Genomic DNA, 19,920 nt, shown 5'->3' on the forward strand with positions numbered 1-19,920 from the left:
TTTAGCGTGAACATAAGTGGGAGTGATTGCAATAATAGTTTTCCTATTTTTATCACGAGTTGCTTCGTCCTTTAATTTTTTTAGGCGTTTCATTATGCATCGATCCCACCAATATCCCTTGAACCCCATCAGGTGGCAGCCGTCGTCGTCGTGGTGGACTGATGAGTTAAAACGACCCAAGCGGCCAGTAATTAGAATGTGGTGACCATCAACAGTACTACTCGAAATACCAAATACAAGTAGGACCGCAACAGCGGCGATAATATTGAGATACGAATATAATAACTTTCCGTTCTGCTTTTTCATCTTTTTATTATTTGTAAATGGTCGATTGAGAGTTTAACGCGAGATACACTAGTTCGGTTTCTGCAAATTAAGGGGAAAAAAAACACCTTAAATTAGTTAGTCGTGAGTTGATCAAACAAAAGAACAAATCAACTAGTCACAAACAGTAGCAAGAAATCAACTAATATATAATTCATATAGATCAAACGTACAGATATACAGATTATCAGCGATCGATTGAGAATATTACCTATTTGTTTAGGGTTAACCGTATGCACATACGGCAATAATAGAATAGCCTATTTAATATTGAATTGTGTATACGAATTAGAATTGTAATTTTATTACAATTTCCGTCTACCAATTTTGTTTCATTTAATTAATTGGAAAATAATTTAGCAAATTTGTTCTTCCATAGTTCCATCTATTTATTTATTAAATCCAAATAATATAGCAAATATGGTAAGTTAATTACTAATTAGATTTCTTATACTTGTTGGCTAATTAAGTTGAGGTTTTTAGGAAATCTTTTATAGATACACGGCTTTAATTAGGGTTGGATTTAGTTGGAGAAAGTGGAGCAATGAACGTTACGGAAATTGAAAAGTACGTACGTTATATTAATTAAGTATATAGTGCTGTTCCAGTTTTATCTTAATTGTTGTTATAAGAGATTTTTGGGTCTCATCAAGCGTTGGAGGAAGTCGACTGGCCGGCCAAAAAAGTTGGGAGATATCTTTAGAGTTTTTTAAAGAAAGGAATCATGTACAGTATATTGGAAATCTAGTCCTGTTAACTATCCAACTCGATCTTCTAATATTGGGCTAATGCGGGCATTAATCAGTTCAAGCATATTTTAACTGGAACTGCTGACCCAAACACGCCATTGAGCAGGCGCAGTCACACAGAAGTGTATCCGAGCCAGTGGGAAGCATAACGATCTTAATTGAGATGTTGGGAAACTATTCTTTTGGTGATTATTTTAAAGATCGAGGGAGCTATTGGATGGGCTACAAGAACAGAGATATATAATCAAAACATGCGCTGTAACTAAAGTAGATCGTCAAAAGATGTAATAAATCTTAAAGATGTTTTCTATCGATTGTTATTACTTTTTTTTGAAAGGTGAATTTCGCTTGAAACTTCGTGTCGTGATTCAACAGCGGGAGGTCTAACATACGTTGTCTTAACCGGGTCCGCGCTAGAGAGCTCCCTCGAAGTAGAAATGCCTATTTCAAATACCCGATGAGGGGAAAACCCCCCTACTAATCCGCCCGAAGGCACGTCGATCAATAGGGGTAAACCCTGCCTCCTCAGACTTGAACCTAGGTATACCCAAGTCAAGCCTTCATAGAAAGACTTTCCTATATACTTCCCAAGTCTTGAACCCAAGACCTCCTGCTTGTAAGGCAGGTGCTCAATCACTTGAGCTAACTAGGAAGTGTTGGAATAAATATGATTCAATTCGAGTGATAAAACATCCCCAATCGTCCTGTGGAACCTGTAAGAACATAAAACATAATTGCTATTGATTTCGGGTTCCCATAACAAGGTGATTGAGTAATAATGGGATGATAAATTCGGCTGTAACATGATGCACGAATTTAGAGAGGAGAGACACACGAATTTGTGTGGGATTATGTGTGTGTGATTAACCTTAACTTAGCGTTAATTACTCTCTATTTATAATGAGAGTAATTACACATTCAACCCTTTAGTATTTACACATTCAACCCTTCTGGTGTTTAATGTGTGTATCATTAGTCCTCTTAGTTACAATCACCTAATGGGAAACCCTATACTACGTCTCTAAGAGTAAATACACCCATCATATATTTACCTAGACATAGGGATTTTAGTTATTGTCAATTATCATACCAGGAATGATACATGATCAGTGACGGTCACACTAACGTGGTTCCAACATTCTCCCACTTGACCGAGCGATCATTTATCTATGAGTATTCAAATAAGTTCCGGAATAATACTCATTTTGTTTTAAACCGAAATCATAGCCAATAAGTACAGTCGTAGAGAAGAACATCAACTCAAGACCCCCACTAGTCAAACTATGACTCATATTTAAAACTAATAAGCAATGATCAATTGACTAAGACAAATTTTGTTATATAATGTCTTTACACTATTATGAGCTTGAAGTGTAACTAATAGACAAACAAAATCTGAATAAGGAGAAAAATTTTAATTAACATAATAATAATGACCAATAAGTACAACATGCTACGTCTCTAAGAGTAAATACGCTCACCATATATTTACCTAGACATAGAGATTTTAGTTATTGTCAATTATCATATCAGGAATAATGCATGATCAGTGACGATCACACTAACGTGGTTCCAACAGGAAGTACTTGTATCATATATCTTCAGAGTAACCCGAATAATGAAAATTATCAGTTTATTTATATATTCAGTCACCTTACCATAATAATAATCTAAGTAAAAATAATCAAGTATTACTCGTATGTATTACAAAAGCATGAGAACGACGACTAACCAAATTACCAACAGTAAAAACCTCGTGAACCAACATGCACGCACAACCACCTAATTATCAATTTGCTATTGGAAATGATCGATATGTCATGCATTTGTTGTTTTTGTAACTTCTTCAATTAGTTGTTACATGTTACGAGTATAAATATGTGTGTGTGTGTTCAATAAACAAGTAATGTATGCTTAAACAATCTTTGAATGGTTTGTTAACCAACCTTCTACCTACTTACATGCAATCCTGATGTCTTCGTGCTTTATAAAGACTAAACACCGAAGAGATCAAATTATTACCTTGTCGTATTCTTTTGCTTCTCAAAATACCATTAATCATGGAAAAGTTTCTTAGCTCAAAAGCTTCGTTGTTTCAAACAATGTTATTCTTTATTTTGATTAGTATCTCTCTATCTTTCTCCTCCGATACCACTACGAAAAGTTTTGATGTGGTGAAATCCACTCAAAATGCTCTTAATGCTTTAAAACCTCTATCAAAAGAGGCACTACAACAACAACTACTCAAAAAGACGTTAATTATTTCTTCATACTCCTTCACTATACACCCCCGAACATCCGTTGATCACATCAATGTTTACCATGATTACGAGTCTTTAACTCTTGTGAGACTACAACATGATTTACACCGGGTTAGGGCAATTGGAAAAAATGAATATAGTGGAGAATACCTTGTACGGGTTGGATTTGGAACTCCACTCCAAGATTATATGTTTGTAATCATGGACACAGGGAGTCATCTTACTTGGATTCAGTGTGAGCCATGTCAAAAACATTGCCTCGAACAAATTGGCGATATATTTGACCCATCGGCCTCATCATCATACAAGCTTTTAACTTGTATATTTGACGATGATTGTCTGCCGGTAAGGGAACACAAAGTTTGCAACTGGGATCGAGATGTTTGTGAATATGAAGTTGTGTATGTAGATGGGTCATTTAGCAATGGTGATTACGTCAATGAAACCATCCATTTTCACGATTCCAGTTCGTTTCCAAATCTAACTATGGGATGTGGTCAAGATCAAGGACCGCCATTCGGCTATGCTGGAGGAGTACTGGGAATGTCATATCATCCGCTCTCTTTTCCCTTCCAAATTCAAGCCGACGCTTTCTGATTTTGTCTTGTTGATAGGGATACTATAGATATGTCCACTCTTGATTATAATGTGCAAACACCTCCAGATTCTATCACAGTTCCATTTTTGGTTAGCACCGGTTATTATATCAAGGTAAAAGGGTTCATTGTTGGAGGCCAAACCTTGAATATACCACCGGAAGCTATTTCTAGTACTTTACATACATTTGGTAAGGTGATAGTGGATTCTGGCGCAGTTTATAGTTATCTGTTCCCTCAAGCATATGAAATACTCCGGGAAGCTTTCAGAAAAGAAGCAAAAAATAGGTTAAAACGTATATATGGGTCATTCAGTAAATTCGAAACTTGTTATGATATGGAGGATTGGCAGGTTGCAATAGTACCAAGTATGTGGATTATGTTCTCGGATGATAAAAAGTTGGAACTAAACGTGCTCAACTATCTGCATGTGTATAAGCCAGGGGTGTATTGTCTTGCGTTTCTACCATCTCTGAAGACCGATACTAACCCTTATCCACAAAGCATATTCGGCAATACTTTATTGCAGACAACACGTGTCACTTACGATCTTGTTAACATGCTATTGAGTTTTACGCCGGATAGCTGTTAGATATAAGTCTTATCAATATACTTGTATATTACCTAGTGTTATAATAACACTTTTTATATAATTAAGTGGTCTAGCTATGCCTATTAGTGTGTGGTAGAGCTGGTAATATGGACGAAACACGGACCAAAAGGAAAGGAGGTTCTGTTTAGGTTGACCCGTTGTTGTATGAAAGTATCATTCATATTTCTTGCTGTTGCTTATCATTCATTGAACAAACAATTTGATTACTTTAGATGCCTAATTCACACTCACAAACATATTCGCCACCATGAATGCAAAGTAAATGTAGCAGTCTAGTTTGTTTCTTGGAAATTATTGAAAACAAATTAAAAGAAGATATAGTAAGTATGTAAAAGCCCAAACACATGGTTTATAAACAGATATCAACCAAATCTAATTAGAACCCATTGAACCAAGAACAAGAAATAATTAGTAGTAACAGTAAGAATAAACATTCTCACAGTGCCGGCATATCAACCATCGCAACCCACAACCACCTAATGCTTCCACCATAGATGAGTCTTTGACGAAAGAAAGAGGATTATTAATCTCATCTGATTTATGGTTCCCTGCGGCCATTATCATGTCCAAATCTTTGTTAATCCATTCTGGTTTTTTAGCTGATGATTCTTCTTTCCAAACCAACCTTGAGTTCATCACAAACTCTGACCATTTTAACTTTTCTGGCAATACAATATCACTAACATTGCAACCTCTACATGGTCTACTATGTATGCGCCACCCATTGTTCTGATGATGCAACGAAGAGTTATTATTACAAGCCGGAGCTTGAATAATTTTTTCATTATGAATTGATCCGTCTCTGCCAACAATAATCGGAACAGAACCTATCCACCTGACTTTCTGGATCTCATAAAAAAATTTACGATCGTGATGATCAGCCTCATCCGCAAAAATTACAATCCCATCCAGCTTCTCTTCTTTCACAACTCTATATATATCATCATTAGAAAGTCAAAAGAGATTAATTTAGGTTCATATATATATATACACCACGACGAAAAACAGAATTATGGTAATTATTATATGTAATATACGTACTATATATACTGCTAATTTAGTTACGTACCTCAAAGCTTGCAATCGCATTTGAGCTTCCATCTTCTCTCGGGCCACGCCCTCTGACGGAATGTTGTAGTCGAACCCAACGTGCTTGACCTCGACAAGTTGTCTTAGTTCCTTAGAAAATCTTTTAGCCGTTTCATTAGTTGGTCCACCGGCTTCCACCACGATCCATATCACATTGTAAGGCAAATTAACCAATGTACGGGTCAACTCACAAAAGTGTCGAGATTGATTTACGTGAACATAAGTGGGAGTGATTGCAATAACAGTTTTCTTATTTTTATCAAGAGCTGCTTCGTCCTTCAATTTTTTTAGGCGTTTCATTATGCAATGATCCCACCAATATCCCTTGAACCCCATCGGGTGGCAGCCGTCGTGGACTGACGGGTCAAAACGACCCAAGCGTGGGTCATAGGAACTATGATGATCGGCAACGGTAGTTGAGAAAAAGAAGAGATATGTGTACGCAAATAAATGTAGGACCGCGACAACAGCAATGAGATGTGAATATAATTTGCTTCTCTTCTGCTTTTCCATCTTTTTATTGTTTGTGATAGTCAATCGAAAGTTAATTTGACGGAAAGCAATATCTAAACACTTATATACACGTATTTAATATATTGAATTGTATACGGATAAGAATTAGAATTGTTTGCGCAATTGTAATTATTACAGTTACAATTTCGGTCTTTCAAATTGTTTGGGATTCCATTAATTAGAAGCAAATTAAGTTATTCTTCCTACTAAATTTTATTTAATTAGAATACCCCAAATACAATTATTTAATCATCTTAATTCATTGATATTAAAATATAATTTATTTATCTATATCTATATCTATATCTATATCTATATCTATATCTATATCTATATCTATACTCCCTTATAAAAAGTATTGGATTTCTTAAAATTCAGCATTTTTTTATTTTCAAAATACCCCTGCTTAAACATAAAACCCTTATATACCATTCTTTTCTCATTTTCTCTAATCATTACACACTCTCATCGACCTTCTATCACCCTCCGTTGCCCCCCTCCTTCTCCACCGCCTCCCTCGATTTCCACCACCGCCTCCTTTTTATATTATCATCACCTTCTAGCCGCCATAACGTGCTGACACTATGCTCGTGTTCATATAATCAACTTTTTTTTCCTTTTTATTTAAAAGAAAAACAAATTATCTATTTTTAGTATCTATTAAGCTAACCGAGTAACCGATTTAAAATAAGGAAACTTAACAAACCAAATTTTCTCGCTTAACTCGGTAATCTATACTCCTTTATAAAACAAATTACCCTTCCCTCATTTTTTAACTTTCTACCTTTAAAATACTTAAAATACCCTTAACTTTCAACATATTCTTAACCCACACACCACATTTACCCAAAATATCCCTAAAATATTTTCCAACCTTATCAATTCAAACTATTTCTCTTATTTTTTCACTAATTTAAATATTTTCACCTAATATAGTTAATTATTTATAATACTCTTAATGAGATTTTATGCAAGATACATCTTTTAACCCTTAAAATAACTACACTATCCTTTTTACACTAATTACTCACACATAACATTAATAACCACACCGTAACCACCACCACCACCACTATCGCCGTGACTGCCGCTGCATTGCGCGGGTACCCCTCGTATCAGCATACATCAACTAATTTAATTGTTTAACCGTAGTTAGCTTACATTAAGTACACAACATATTAAATTCAATAAAGTTATAAGGAAATTAGGTTTATAACTGCTTGTTGGTTAAGTTACGATTTTTAGAAAACTTTTACTCATATATAAAATACTAGCGTTGTACCAGCGCGATGCAGCGGGGAATAAGAAAAAAATGCCGGTGGTTTGATGGTGGTTTGTGGGGCGGCGGCGATGAAAAGAAAAAAAAAATGCCGGCGGCAGTGGATGGTGGTTTTTGGGGCGGTGGTGGATGGTGTTTATGGGGGATAGCGTACATAGAAGGTGGATTGCGGCGGTGGATGGTGGTATTTGGGGCGGTGGTGGATGATGTTTATGGGGGGAGAAAATCAAAGAAGGGGGGAGGGAGAGAAAATCGGAAATCGGATGAAGTATGTGTGTGTAATGAGCGTGATGGAGAAAAAAATAGGATAGTGTAAATTAAGATGACATAAAAGACATTTTAAAGGTAGAGTTGTTGAAAGGGGGTGGGGTAGGTTACTTATTAATGGAGTATAGATATAGATATGGCTTTAGGGTTGGGTTTTATAGCACGAGAGGCCCGACTGTGAACGACAATTAATTGAAGGTAGTATACAGTCCGTTTCGATCATATATATTGAAAGTTATATTATATTACTAATTAACTTAATATATAGTCCTTTTTTGGTTTCGATCATATTTGTCATAATAATAATAATAAGGTCAAGACGATAAGAGAGAGTATGGGTTCTGATCATCAAGTCGAGTGACCGGCGAAAAAAGTTAGAGATACTTTTATAGAGTTTTTTGAAGAAAAGAATCATGTATATTGGAAATCTAGTTCTGTTGTTCCTGTTAACGATCCAACTCTTCTTTTCGCTAATGCGGGCATGAATCAGTTTAAGCCATTGGGCAGGCTCAGGCGCGCATGCAACACGCAGAAGTGTATACGGGCAGGTGGCAAGCATAACGATCTTGGAGATGTTGGCAAAGACACTTATCATCACACTTTTTTTGAGATGTTGGGAAACTGGTCTTTTGGTGATTATTATAAAGAGGAAGCGATTGGATGGGCATGGGAGCTTCTCACGACCATTTATAAGCTACCGACTGATCGAATATATGCTACTTATCTTGGTGGTGATGAGAAATTGGGATTTCTGGCGGATAACGAAGTTAGAGATATATGGTTGAAATATCTACCACCTGCACGCGTTTTGCCGTTTAGTTGTAAAGAAAACTTTTGGGAGATGGGTGAAACGGGACCTTGTGGACCATGTACGGAGATACATTTTGATAGAATTGGTGGTCGTGATGCGGCTGAGTTGGTTAACAATGATGACCCTACGGTGATCGAGATATGGAATAACGTGTTTATTGAGTTTAACAGGGAAGTTGCTGGTGGCTCCTTGAAACCTCTTCCGGCGAAACATGTGGATACTGGAATGGGTTTAGAAAGATTGACTTCAATTCTCCAGAACAAGATGAGCAACTATGACACGGATGTGTTTTTACCTATTTTTGACGCTATCCAAGAGGCAAGTGGTGTTAGACCGTATTCAGGCAAAGTGGGGCTAGATGATGTGGATGGAATTGATATGGCGTATAGAGTTGTTGCAGACCATATTAGAACTGTTACATTTGCTATTGCGGACGGTTCAAGACCGGACAAGGAAGGGCATGAATATGTTGTACGACGCATTCTTAGGCGAGCTCTACGCTACGGAACAGAAGTATTGAAAGCGCGTAAAGGCTTTCTCAACGGATTGATGAAAGTTGTGGTGGATGTAATGGGGGATGCTTTTCCTGAGCTAAAACATAAGCGGCGCGTATTAGTTATACCATTGCTAAGGAGGAAGCAACTTTTGGGAAGACATTAACTCATGGAATTAAAGAGTTCAAGACGACTGCTCGGGACTTGAGGGGAAATAAATTTAGTGGAAGTGATGCATTTGTGTTGTGGGACAGGTTTGGCTTCCCTTTGGATTTAACTCAGCTGATGGCGGAAGAAAGAGGGTTAGAGGTTGATGTCAAGGGTTTTAATACTGCAATGGAAGAAGCAAGAGAAAGATCAAGGAAGGCCCGGACTAAGCAATCTCCTAAGCAAGACTGAGTCCATTTTATTTAATTAGTACTGCAATTTTCGTTCTTTTGTTTGCAATTTACTTTGGTCCACGTAGTTATAGTTTTCCCTACTTCCAGTTTTAGTGGGCAGTTGAGAACTGAACCCTTTTTGTACTAGCATTCACGTTTGGATGTAGCAATTTTTTTATCAAACATATTAGATTGTGGCTAATTTTATAAGGTGATCTTTGGTTGCTAATTTGTACCGCGTGATGTGACTGTAGCATGATAACAGATTGCTTTTGGTGCGCTGCGATTTGATCAGGTGGTGTAGCTGTATCCTGCATTTAAATCGTTGTTTAGTTAGTCGGTTTTGTGAGTTGTCAGGTATTGATCCTGGTTGTAGTCGAGTTAAGCTGAATATATTGTTACTATTGAAGTACTAAGTAAAAGCATAATATCCAATATCAGTAAAGTTATATTGATTGAGATTAAAAACATTGGACCCATCTCTTATCACTTTATGGCATACTCACATTTGACTACTATGCATCTGATATCAGTAGCTTCTATTCATATATGCATAAATCGCATCTGTTATTGTTGTCTATATCCAAAGTTCTTATGTTATATTTATGATGACAAAATTTGGCAGTGTGGGATGTCAAGGAAGATGGGAAAGAAGTAACCCAACAGTGGGAAGATGATTGGGATGACGATGATGTGAATGGTGACTTCTCTCTGCAGCTAAGGAGAGAACTCGAAAGCAACACTAAGAAAAAGTGAGTGAAACCTATAAGTCTGGTATTGTTTTCATATTTTAAGAGACCACCTGTAAGCTAATACCATTTCTTGAATGAACAAATGAATGAATGACTACTCGTATTGATGTTCAACTGATATATGCGGTGTTCAACTTATATAGGTGAAAATCATTTGAACTTGTATTTTGCTCTATATCCTGAAACCTGAATCATGAATGACCTGCTGTCCATTTGAGATCAGCAGAAACAAGGAAAGGAAGAAGTTATTATAAACATATCTAAGATTAGGATGTTATAGTGGTATAGCATATAAGGGAACTATTTTATCCTTTTTAGTAAATTTCAATTCAACACGTAGCTATGGAAAAGAAAAAAACTAAAAGAAAAAAAAAAACTCATCCTGTCTCACCTCTAATCTTTTTCCTTAATAGTAGAAATTGCACTTCAAATAATTCTTTTGAGCTAGCAATGAAGTGGATCTTTATAAACTTTAGACCTTAAACACGCTATAGTTGGCACTGCTATAATTGACATTAGGGGTTTGATCCAATCTTCTTATATACTACCAGATCAAAAGCCTCTAGAAGATATATGGTTTTTGGTCAAATGTGCTTTGTGGTATTTCATGCCTCTCCTCCTTCCATTTGAAGTAGTTATAGGTCACAACTTTAAAAAATGGCAAAATGGGCGGGTCAAGCAAATTGGGTAACTGATTAAACACGTATTTTTATTAATCGTATTATTTTTGCTTCATTTCAAATGGGTTGGTTTGTTTCCTTGATTTGAAACTCCTCCTTTCCCCAAAAAAAGTATTTCATATTTTCCACAAATGATTCGAAATTCCATCACATTATCATAACGGGCCAAGGGAGAATTATTGTAGATATTATACAAAATGTTTTATGATACGAAATCTAAAATTGAAATGATATAGCATGTTTATGTTTTAAAGGTGACTTTCAGCCCATTCTTCATGCATTTGACCCATTTGATAATTTTCCTTTTCGGCTATTTCTTTTGTTGTATATGTTCCGTTTGTTAGAGATGAAACACAGCTTGAATTGACTAATCCACAAGTTAATGGGCCAAAACTATCTGCCAAAGTCATGATTAGCAATAAACACTAGTTTGAGTATAGATCATAACTTGGATTGACCCATTCATAAGTTAAGGGCCAAAGCTACCCAACAAAGGCATGATTAGTATATAGTGATAACCACCCGTTTTAGTGAAAAATAAGGAATGTCTAGCATGCCAAAAAAGGGAAAGCTGCAAGATCCCCACCCATAAACTTTTGTCCACCAAATAACCTGCTTCTACTTTTATCTTCTGGGAAGAAGTATTTAACTAGCAATGTTTCCCTTATCAGGCAGGAACCAGAACTGTTGAAATTATTTACGCGTAAGATCTCTATCTTCCATCCTCTTTTACTACTTTACACAGTCATATTCTTTAACTTAGTATATAACAATGGTTCTTGCGGTTTAAAATCCAACATTAAAATTCATGGGTAGAATTCTCAGTGAAAACCACCAAGAAAATGGTACCAGGGTTCAGTTGATCACAATTAGTCCAGCTCTTCTTTGGGTGATAGTATCTTTAGCTGCCATCTTTTTCATATCCGGAATACTTCATGTTATACTTCAATTTTATACAAAAAACCAAACTTATGACCCATCAGTCTCTCAGTCCAACCGATACACAGATCACTTACGTCCACAGTCTCTTGGAAGACAACTTCAACAACTTTTCAGGCTGCAAGATTCAGGTTTGGACCAGTCTTTTATCGACAGTTTACCTGTTTTTGACTACAAACATATAAACGGGCTAAAAGATCCTTTTGATTGTGCTGTATGTTTGTGTGAGTTTTCACCTCATGACAAGCTTAGATTGATTCCAATCTGCAGCCATGCTTTCCATACTCATTGCATAGACACATGGCTGTTATCAAAATCCACATGCCCTCTATGCCGGGTCAACCTTAGCAACGTAATTCCATCACAATATCATAACGGGCTAAGGGAGAATCTCATGAATGTCACCAACAATAGCATAACACACAAGATTCATTGCAACGAGAAGAATCTTGAAAAAAGGGTGCTTTCCGTGCGGCTAGGAAAGCTCAAGAGTTCCAACGTAGTAGAAACATCAAACTTTGGGGAAAATAGTAGAAGCAATATGGATGCAAGAAGATGCTTTTCAATGGGTGCATTTCAGTATGTGGTTGATAATAATATTGATTTACAAGTGGCAATGTTAAATGTTAAAGATAATGTAAGATGTGGGAAAAGTGAAGACATTACAGATGAAAGAAAGATCAAATATGAGAGCTTTTCGGTTTCTAAGGTTTGGTTGTGGACCAAGAAAGGTGGATTTCAGGTTTCTTCATCAGAACCTGAAGTTGGAGGTCTTTCTTCTTCTCAAAATACTACTATGGTTCCTGGCATATGAATTTTTATTCAATATTTATATTAGTTTTAGTGTTTTACTATGAATATTATCCCATATGGAAAATGTAGCTACATAGCTATACAAGCAGAGATACTATAAATACATATTTGGAAAATAAATTCCAAAAAATATGCTATCAGTCACACTTTAAGATATTTGATATCGATTGTTATTATTGCATCCTAATAATATCAATAAAAATAATACTTTATTGTATGTCTCGGAAAAGAAATAAAATGTGGCCATTACATCAATATCATAATTTTATCGAGTCATTCAATGACTCGATTGAGTTGAGCTAAAATCAAGCGAACCTAAGCACCAAAATTCAAACTCAAAATATTAAACTAGTTGACATTGAGCTTTTAGTGATTTGACTCGAGTGGTTATCAAAGTTTTCGAGATTTTGTATATTATGAGGCTTTTTGAGCTTTAAGCTCATTATGTATAGTAGACAGGATTTTGATAAAAATATAGAATGACCCTATGAAAATGTATCGTTAACTATATCCGAACGAATGTTTAAAAATAAACATACAAAAATTCATTCAGAACTTTTGGAGAACATATGATCTGTAAATCTAAGATGTTATAAAGAGCAAACTCAGACTACTAATCTGAATATATATTATCAATAACTTGTGAAGGCAACGGGCCAACGGCACTGTTAACAGCAACTTAAGTATGAACTTTTGAGAGACGGTATTAACTGAGAATTATACCAAAAGAAAAAAAAGTTTACATATATACCAAAGCCAATATCTTTTTCATTTATGAGTTTATGACTCCTGCATAAAAAATTAAAAACTTCTAACTTCTAAGGCCCATGGCCATTCAAAAAAAAAAAAAAAAAGAAAAAAAAAAGCCCATAACTAAAACTAAAGCCTGTTAATAACAAAGCCTAGTATAAAAAGCCCAATGTCAAAAGAATCATCAAATCATCGTGATGTATTTTAATTCTATTCTATTTGATCCAATTACGATCCAGTTTTTGGTTTTTGCTAATAACAAGTTGAGAAATGAATATGAGTATCTAAAAGTGGTAGGTTGATCCAAATTTATAATTAATAAACAAGCATACTACACTTGATGTGTTTATGAATCATTCTATAAACATCTTAAAAAAACACTGATAATTTAATATCTTTCACACCGGAAATTAGAATTGGTACCGAACTATATGATCTAGGCCAAATATAGTAGAATTAATGCAAATCAATGAAACTATATTGCATGCCACTTGAGAAACAAAAATTTCACCCTTATAAAACATTTCATAGTACCATACTACTATGGATAGCAACTAGTTAGCGGCGTGGCCCAATCTTTATAGCAATTGGTCGTTCTCGTCCTAACTATTGAATCTCCCCTGTCTATATTTTTTTAAAACTGAATTTGAACTATACCCAAATTACACTAGTTAATATTAATCTATTCCATGTCAAAACTTAATCTTTGATATTCATTTTAAAAGGCAAAATTTTCTACCAAATAAACCAATCTCACCTTGGTTACGAGTCTTGGAGACAAAGCCGGATCTAGGAAATGAAGTTGTCATTTACAAAGATGTCAAAAAGTTATATGTTTTTTTTTTTACTTGGAAGTATTTAAATCACTTACAAAGATGTGTTTATTACTTACATAATAATAACAACATAATATTGATTACATAACAATAACAATACTATAGAAAAACCATATACTCCGTATATTAGATCGATGATAATAATACTAGTAATTTTGTATCATCTTTAGAAGGTCTTTTACCTTTTTTTTTAAAAAAAAAAAAAACTAGATTGATTTAAATGTTATGGATAAATAGGTGTCTAGGTAGGCTTTTAAATTCAAAATAATAAACGGTTGTTTTGTGTGAAAGTTAGGTCAAAAATAAAAGAATGAGGGCATCTATAATTAAAATGGGGGCATGTTTGATAAATTATCAAGGATCATGTTCTTCAAGCATAAAAAGTGACTAAAATTCGGAAGTAATTGTGGGAACATTGGGGGCAATAACCCCCGGTCATTCTCAACTGCATCCGCCACTCAGTGGTGAGACTATAAGGCATCAAAATTTAAATGTTTTCATATATTTTTAAATTTTTGATAGATTTTAAAATTTTTCTATAGTTTCTAATTGTCTTTTTTCAAATTTAATTTTTATGAATTTTTTAAATTTATCCTATTTGAAAAAAAAATTTGGTACCGCCTTTGATTATAGAGGTGGAATTAATGTCACCTTTATGCTCCGTATTATACATTTCTTTCACCACATCCATGATAGAATAAAAATTATTTGAATAAATGTATCTAAAAAATTCAAATTTATTTATAAAAATATGAATTTATCCATGCAATTTAAATAAGAAAGATAGTATATTAAACAACACATCCAAATCATATAAACGAGTATATAAATTTTGTTTTATTAAATAACAGCTAGTCGCGAGTATCATTCAAATCTGCATTAGTCAGTCAAGAGCCCATGTATGTATGACATGGGTGAATAGTACGTCAACAAATAAAGTTACAAGTGTCATTGACGAGTTAAGTTTAATTTGATTTGATTATTTTACTAATCCTTAAACGACACCTTATCTTGCATTATTAAACTGATAATAATTAAAATAATAAAAACAATATTACACGTAACTAATGCAGTCGACTAGTACACATCCATCGTACCTCTTTCCTTGTTATTGATTGTAGCTTATGTCACACTTTCCCCATTCCTTAAGCAACATGTCACTATCTCTTTTTACACGTGTCCCTTTGAAAGTCGGTAACTCCCGATCCCCACTATTAGATATTTCGGTTATCTCTTAACATCCCTTTGACTCAATTAAAAATATTAAGTAAAATATATAAATTAAAAATATCAAGTAATATATATATATATAAGTAATGACATTATGCTTTTTGACGGGAAAATAACGAATAATATGACTTTAAAAGTGGATTGGGAACAAATAATTGAAAAAGTGATTGTGGTATCGAACTAACAACTTTTTGGGACACATTTGATCTCAATACCTAACATCTTATAAAAAGAAGGTTTTTATTTGTCATATTATCTCCGCTAGTTTTGCACTATAGATAAAAGAAATGAGATTTGTTACGAAACATGAAGCATTTAACCATGTCATCAAAAATATCCTCTTAATCTTTTTTTGGACTTCTAATGATATTAGCTGTAAGAGCGTTCACAATTGTCCATCTACCACTAATTATCATACCTTAAATAATGATAATTAGTTTTTTAATGTTCTCATTGTGTTCTTATTTTAAGACTGTCCTTATTTGATTGTCCTTATATAAATATATATATATATATATATATATATATGGGGGAAAGAAATATGAGACTGTTAGACACTTAAGTTGTATAAAAAACCCCTCACATACTTTTTTTAAATCATAAAAATCATGTGGGGCCGGCCACGCATTTATTCAAAATATTAAAATATTGATATGTGAGGGGTTTTTCACCCAAATTAGATGCATAACAGTCCATACTCACTTTTCTATATATATATATATACATATATATAAAACACTTTTAATAAATCATTAATCAACTATTAATCTGAAATTAAGTTCTGTTTTATATATTAACATGTGAAAGAGGAAAAACCAAAAAAAAAAAAAACTAGATTTTTATTCGTTATACATATCACGAGCCATCTAATCATATAAATAACACACAAATCACTCAATAAATAAAACTTCGTAGACAACTCAAATGAAACCTTTCTAATATATATCTTACTTTTAGCTCCAACATTTTCTATACATACATATCAATTGTTGTGCTTTCTTAAATTGCATATGAGGAAGTGATAAATCGGCAAACCTTTTCCTTATATGTAGTATCATTCTATTCTATATTTTTTTTCCCAATAACTTATACACTCCACATTTATGTAAAGAAAAAAACCTCACCATCAAAATCCAACCATCAAAACAAACTTCCACGCGTGACTCAAACACGTGTCTCCAACTAAAACGCCACTTTATTATTTAACACAAGTCCACGCATCATATCAAAAGACGCGCATATATTCACGCCACGTATCCCAAAGAAAAAAAAAATCCGTATCTTTATCTTTCTATATAACCCTCGAAACTGTAATAACAAATGACAGAAAGATAACATTCCACAATTTCAGCTAAATAACACAAAAACCAAACTTTCCATTTATATCCAAATGCTACAAAAATATGATCAAAACACTCGCCGGGTTCTTAAATTTCCGGCAGTCCTTCCTTGTCAAGATGTCAATCCTAAAACATTGGTCTCTTCATTAACCTCTCTTTCACAATCTATTACAAATTACCAACTAAATGTTTTTGTCACACAAAGAAAAAACATTCGTGAAACAATCCGACAAGTATCAATCTTAAACATGTTTTTCGTCGAGATCATGGACCGTTGTAGTTTCGACAGATTAACAGATTCAGCTGTTTTGTGTTTGTCGGAGCTTCATCATTCTTTACAAAAGATGAATTTTCTACTACAAGATTGTTCACGACCCGGTTCGAAAATATGGATTTTAATGAAATCTCACTTTGTTGCTACACAGTTTATGAGTTTGATACGTGGAATTGCGACAGCCCTCGATATTCTTCCGATTTATTGTTTTAATGTTTCACATGAAATGAAAGAATTGTTGGATATGGTTGTGAAACAAGCCCGAAAAGCCAAAATGGAAGTTGATCCGGATGATGATTACGCCATGAAACGGGTTATGTTGATATTGAATCAATTCGAAAACAGGTTCGAGCCTGACTCGATTATGATAAATCGAGTTCTATATTATTTGAAAATCAATACTTGGGGTGAGTGTCATAAAGAGATTAGTTTTTTAGATGATGAATATTGTTTAGAATTGTTAGATAATAGTGAAAGGGATTTGAACATGTTGTCAACTTTATGTAGTTTCATGAGATATTGTAGGGGTGTTCTGTTTGAACACTCTGTAGTTGAGAATCAAGATGATGGTATTTTTCGTGGAAATAATTTGGAAATCCTCAGCTGTTTAAACCCTGAGGATTTCCGTTGCCCGATTTCTTTAGAACTTATGACTGACCCGGTGATTGTGTCCACGGGTCAGACATATGATAGGGTTTCTATAGAAAAATGGTTGAAATCGGGCAATTTAATTTGTCCAAAAACAGGAGAAAAGCTCGCTACTACAGAGCTTGTCCCCAATTTAAACCTTAGGAAAGTTATTCATCAATATTGTATAGATCATGGAGTTTCGATATCGAAATTCCAAAAACAAAGTAGGGATATTTCGTCCACGGTTCTTCCGGGTAGCCCGGCTTCTGCTGAAGCAATTAAGTTTCTTAGTGAGTATCTAGTGAGAAGATTAAGAAACGGGTCAGAAAAACAGAAGAGTAGAGCTGTTTATGAGATCAGGTTACTTGCGAAATCGAATATCTATAATCGTCTTTGTTTAATTGGGGCTGGAGCTATTCCTCATATGTTGGGTCTACTTTCGTCGTCTGATCCCACGATGCAGGAGAACGCAATTGCGGGTTTGCTCAAACTTTCAAAGCATACAAACGGGAAGAAAGTGATCATCAATTACGGAGGGCTAAATTCGATCGTAGAGGTTTTGAAAAACGGGTTGAAACAAGAAGCTAAACAAATAGCAGCCGGGACTATTTTTTACTTGTCATCGGTTCAAACAAATCAGAAACTTATTGGTGAAATCCCGGATGCGATTCCTACTTTAGTTGAACAAATAGAAACAGGGACTTCTTGCGGTAAAAAGAACGCGTTAGCAGCCTTATTCGGGATACTACTTTACCCAAGAAACCACCAAATCGCGCTTTCAACTGGGATTGTTCCATTGTTGTCAAACCTCATTTCAACTTCAGAGAAACCTGAAATTGTTACAGATTCATTAGCAGTGTTGGCTACATTAGCCGAAAGCTTTGATGGGTCAGAAACTATCTTGAAAGCTTCATCATTGCAACTACTCATCAAGACGCTACAAACCTCGCCTTCACGAGCCTCAAAAGAGTATTGTGTATCGATCTTGTTGGCATTGTGCAACAACATAGGGAATGAAGTGGTTGCTGTTTTGGCAAATAACCCGAATTTTATTGGGTTTTTGTACTCATTATCGACGAATGGGGGTTCGCAGGCAGGCAAGAAAGCGCGAACATTGATCCGAATCATGCATAGGTTCCATGAGACGAGCAGTTCAAGTATGATTGCTAATTGGGATACATCAAGACCTGCAACGATTCATTCATGTTAGTCTAATTCATATATAGTTCTTATTTATTTTTTACATAGAAGCTCGGAATTTTTTTGAAAGAGCTAGCTAAGAATTATATGATACACTTGTAAAATATACCTATAGACGACATTATTGTAGCCAAAATTATACACTTCTTTTTGTACATATACATATACACATGTAATATAAGCTGTTGAATTTGAGGATATGAAATACCACATTTGGTACGTTTGTAATAAATTAAAGTCCGACTTTTGGAACAATACTAGATTATACCCGCGTGATACGCGGAAAACATATATAATTAATCACATGTTAAATTTTTATAACATTATAAGTTGACAAATATTTAACCAGGTAAAACAGACATTTGAAAAATGGATACATCATCTATTCGAGGTCTCGCTAAGTAAGGTTTTCGTTTCTTTGAATGTCTTTCGTTCCCCTGGAAATATCTGCATTGTCATAGTACTTGTGCTTTAACGTTTTGTTGAAATAGTTTAGTTATACACTAAAATTAGTAAGCAACTTAATTATCTATCTATATATCGCATATTGTGTTAATCTAAGTTAAAATTATGCATAATATCATTGCAATTTTCATACAACTATTTTTCTGAGATATAATTGTGATCGCTTACTATATACTTCAGATTTGTTTTTTGGGTTTTTATTAAGATGCCGGTTTGACATCCGGTCCGGTTTTCAAAACATTGATCTAATAAAAACGTTATATGATAAAGATCCTATACATAAATCCTTATAACCAAATTTTTATATGATAAAAAACCCTATACAAAAATATAGTTTAATAAAAACGTATTACATTAAAAAAGAATATTTTATTGTAAAAAAAGTTAAAAAAATAATTTTAAAGATAAAAAATAAAATGTAACGTATAAAAATTCTAGTTTTCATAATTATATCACTAAAAACATTAATTATTAATGTCTACAAACGTTAATAAGGAAATAATACTAATTCAAATTTATTAAAATAAAATTAAATCTTAAAAAGTTAAATAAGGTATATGACATCATCATTTAATCTAATGACTTTAATTAAAAGTTGAACTTCATTTAAGGTTCATACTTCTCCAATTATCAAT

At 34.2% G+C, this 19,920-nt stretch overlaps 5 protein-coding genes and 1 pseudogene across 5 annotated transcripts; 5 read left to right on the plus strand and 1 right to left on the minus strand.

Moving 5' to 3' along the window:
- Window positions 1-3,133: 3,133 nt before the first annotated feature.
- LOC122610667 (protein ASPARTIC PROTEASE IN GUARD CELL 1-like) lies at window positions 3,134-4,707 on the plus strand. The gene has a single exon (XM_043783638.1). The coding sequence runs from the start codon at window positions 3,134-3,136 to the stop codon at window positions 3,929-3,931; it is 798 nt and encodes a 265-aa protein (XP_043639573.1). The 3' UTR covers window positions 3,932-4,707.
- LOC122610668 (aspartic proteinase nepenthesin-2-like) lies at window positions 3,962-4,522 on the plus strand. The gene has a single exon (XM_043783639.1). It carries the CDS (start codon window positions 3,962-3,964, stop codon window positions 4,520-4,522), a length of 561 nt encoding a protein of 186 aa, XP_043639574.1.
- Window positions 4,708-4,763: 56 nt separating the features above from the next.
- LOC122580677 (beta-1,4-xylosyltransferase IRX14-like) lies at window positions 4,764-5,990 on the minus strand. The gene is made up of 2 exons (XM_043752945.1): window positions 5,613-5,990; window positions 4,764-5,474 (listed from the first exon to the last, which is right to left on the minus strand). The coding sequence occupies exons 1-2, from the start codon at window positions 5,966-5,968 to the stop codon at window positions 4,952-4,954; spliced, it is 879 nt and encodes a 292-aa protein (XP_043608880.1). The 5' UTR covers window positions 5,969-5,990; the 3' UTR covers window positions 4,764-4,951.
- Window positions 5,991-8,025: 2,035 nt separating this feature from the next.
- On the plus strand, window positions 8,026-9,578 carry LOC122610669 (annotated as a pseudogene).
- Window positions 9,579-11,495: 1,917 nt separating this feature from the next.
- Window positions 11,496-12,777, plus strand: LOC122579768 (RING-H2 finger protein ATL46-like). The gene has a single exon (XM_043751995.1). It carries the CDS (start codon window positions 11,617-11,619, stop codon window positions 12,559-12,561), a length of 945 nt encoding a protein of 314 aa, XP_043607930.1. The 5' UTR covers window positions 11,496-11,616; the 3' UTR covers window positions 12,562-12,777.
- A 3,912-nt stretch (window positions 12,778-16,689) lies between these two features.
- LOC122578738 (U-box domain-containing protein 19-like) lies at window positions 16,690-19,052 on the plus strand. Its single transcript, XM_043750765.1, has one exon. The coding sequence runs from the start codon at window positions 16,767-16,769 to the stop codon at window positions 18,828-18,830; it is 2,064 nt and encodes a 687-aa protein (XP_043606700.1). The 5' UTR covers window positions 16,690-16,766; the 3' UTR covers window positions 18,831-19,052.
- The last annotated feature ends 868 nt before the right edge of the window (window positions 19,053-19,920 follow it).

The sequence above is a fragment of the Erigeron canadensis genome, chromosome 8, assembly GCF_010389155.1.
Source record: "Erigeron canadensis isolate Cc75 chromosome 8, C_canadensis_v1, whole genome shotgun sequence".
NCBI lineage: Eukaryota > Viridiplantae > Streptophyta > Magnoliopsida > Asterales > Asteraceae > Erigeron > Erigeron canadensis.

What these genes read in the sequence shown, in the direction of transcription:
- LOC122610667 (XM_043783638.1), top strand. Translation starts at nt 3,134, where the DNA reads ATGGAAAAGTTTCTTAGCTCAAAAGCTTCGTTGTTTCAAACAATGTTA.
- LOC122610668 (XM_043783639.1), top strand. Translation starts at nt 3,962, where the DNA reads ATGTCCACTCTTGATTATAATGTGCAAACACCTCCAGATTCTATCACA.
- LOC122580677 (XM_043752945.1), bottom strand. Translation starts at nt 5,968, where the DNA reads ATGGGGTTCAAGGGATATTGGTGGGATCATTGCATAATGAAACGCCTA. An exon ending in ATGCGATTGCAAGCTTTGAG is followed by an intron (nt 5,475 to 5,612) that starts GTACGTAACTAA and finishes TGATATATATAG; the next exon opens with AGTTGTGAAAGAAGAGAAGC.
- LOC122579768 (XM_043751995.1), top strand. Translation starts at nt 11,617, where the DNA reads ATGGGTAGAATTCTCAGTGAAAACCACCAAGAAAATGGTACCAGGGTT.
- LOC122578738 (XM_043750765.1), top strand. Translation starts at nt 16,767, where the DNA reads ATGCTACAAAAATATGATCAAAACACTCGCCGGGTTCTTAAATTTCCG.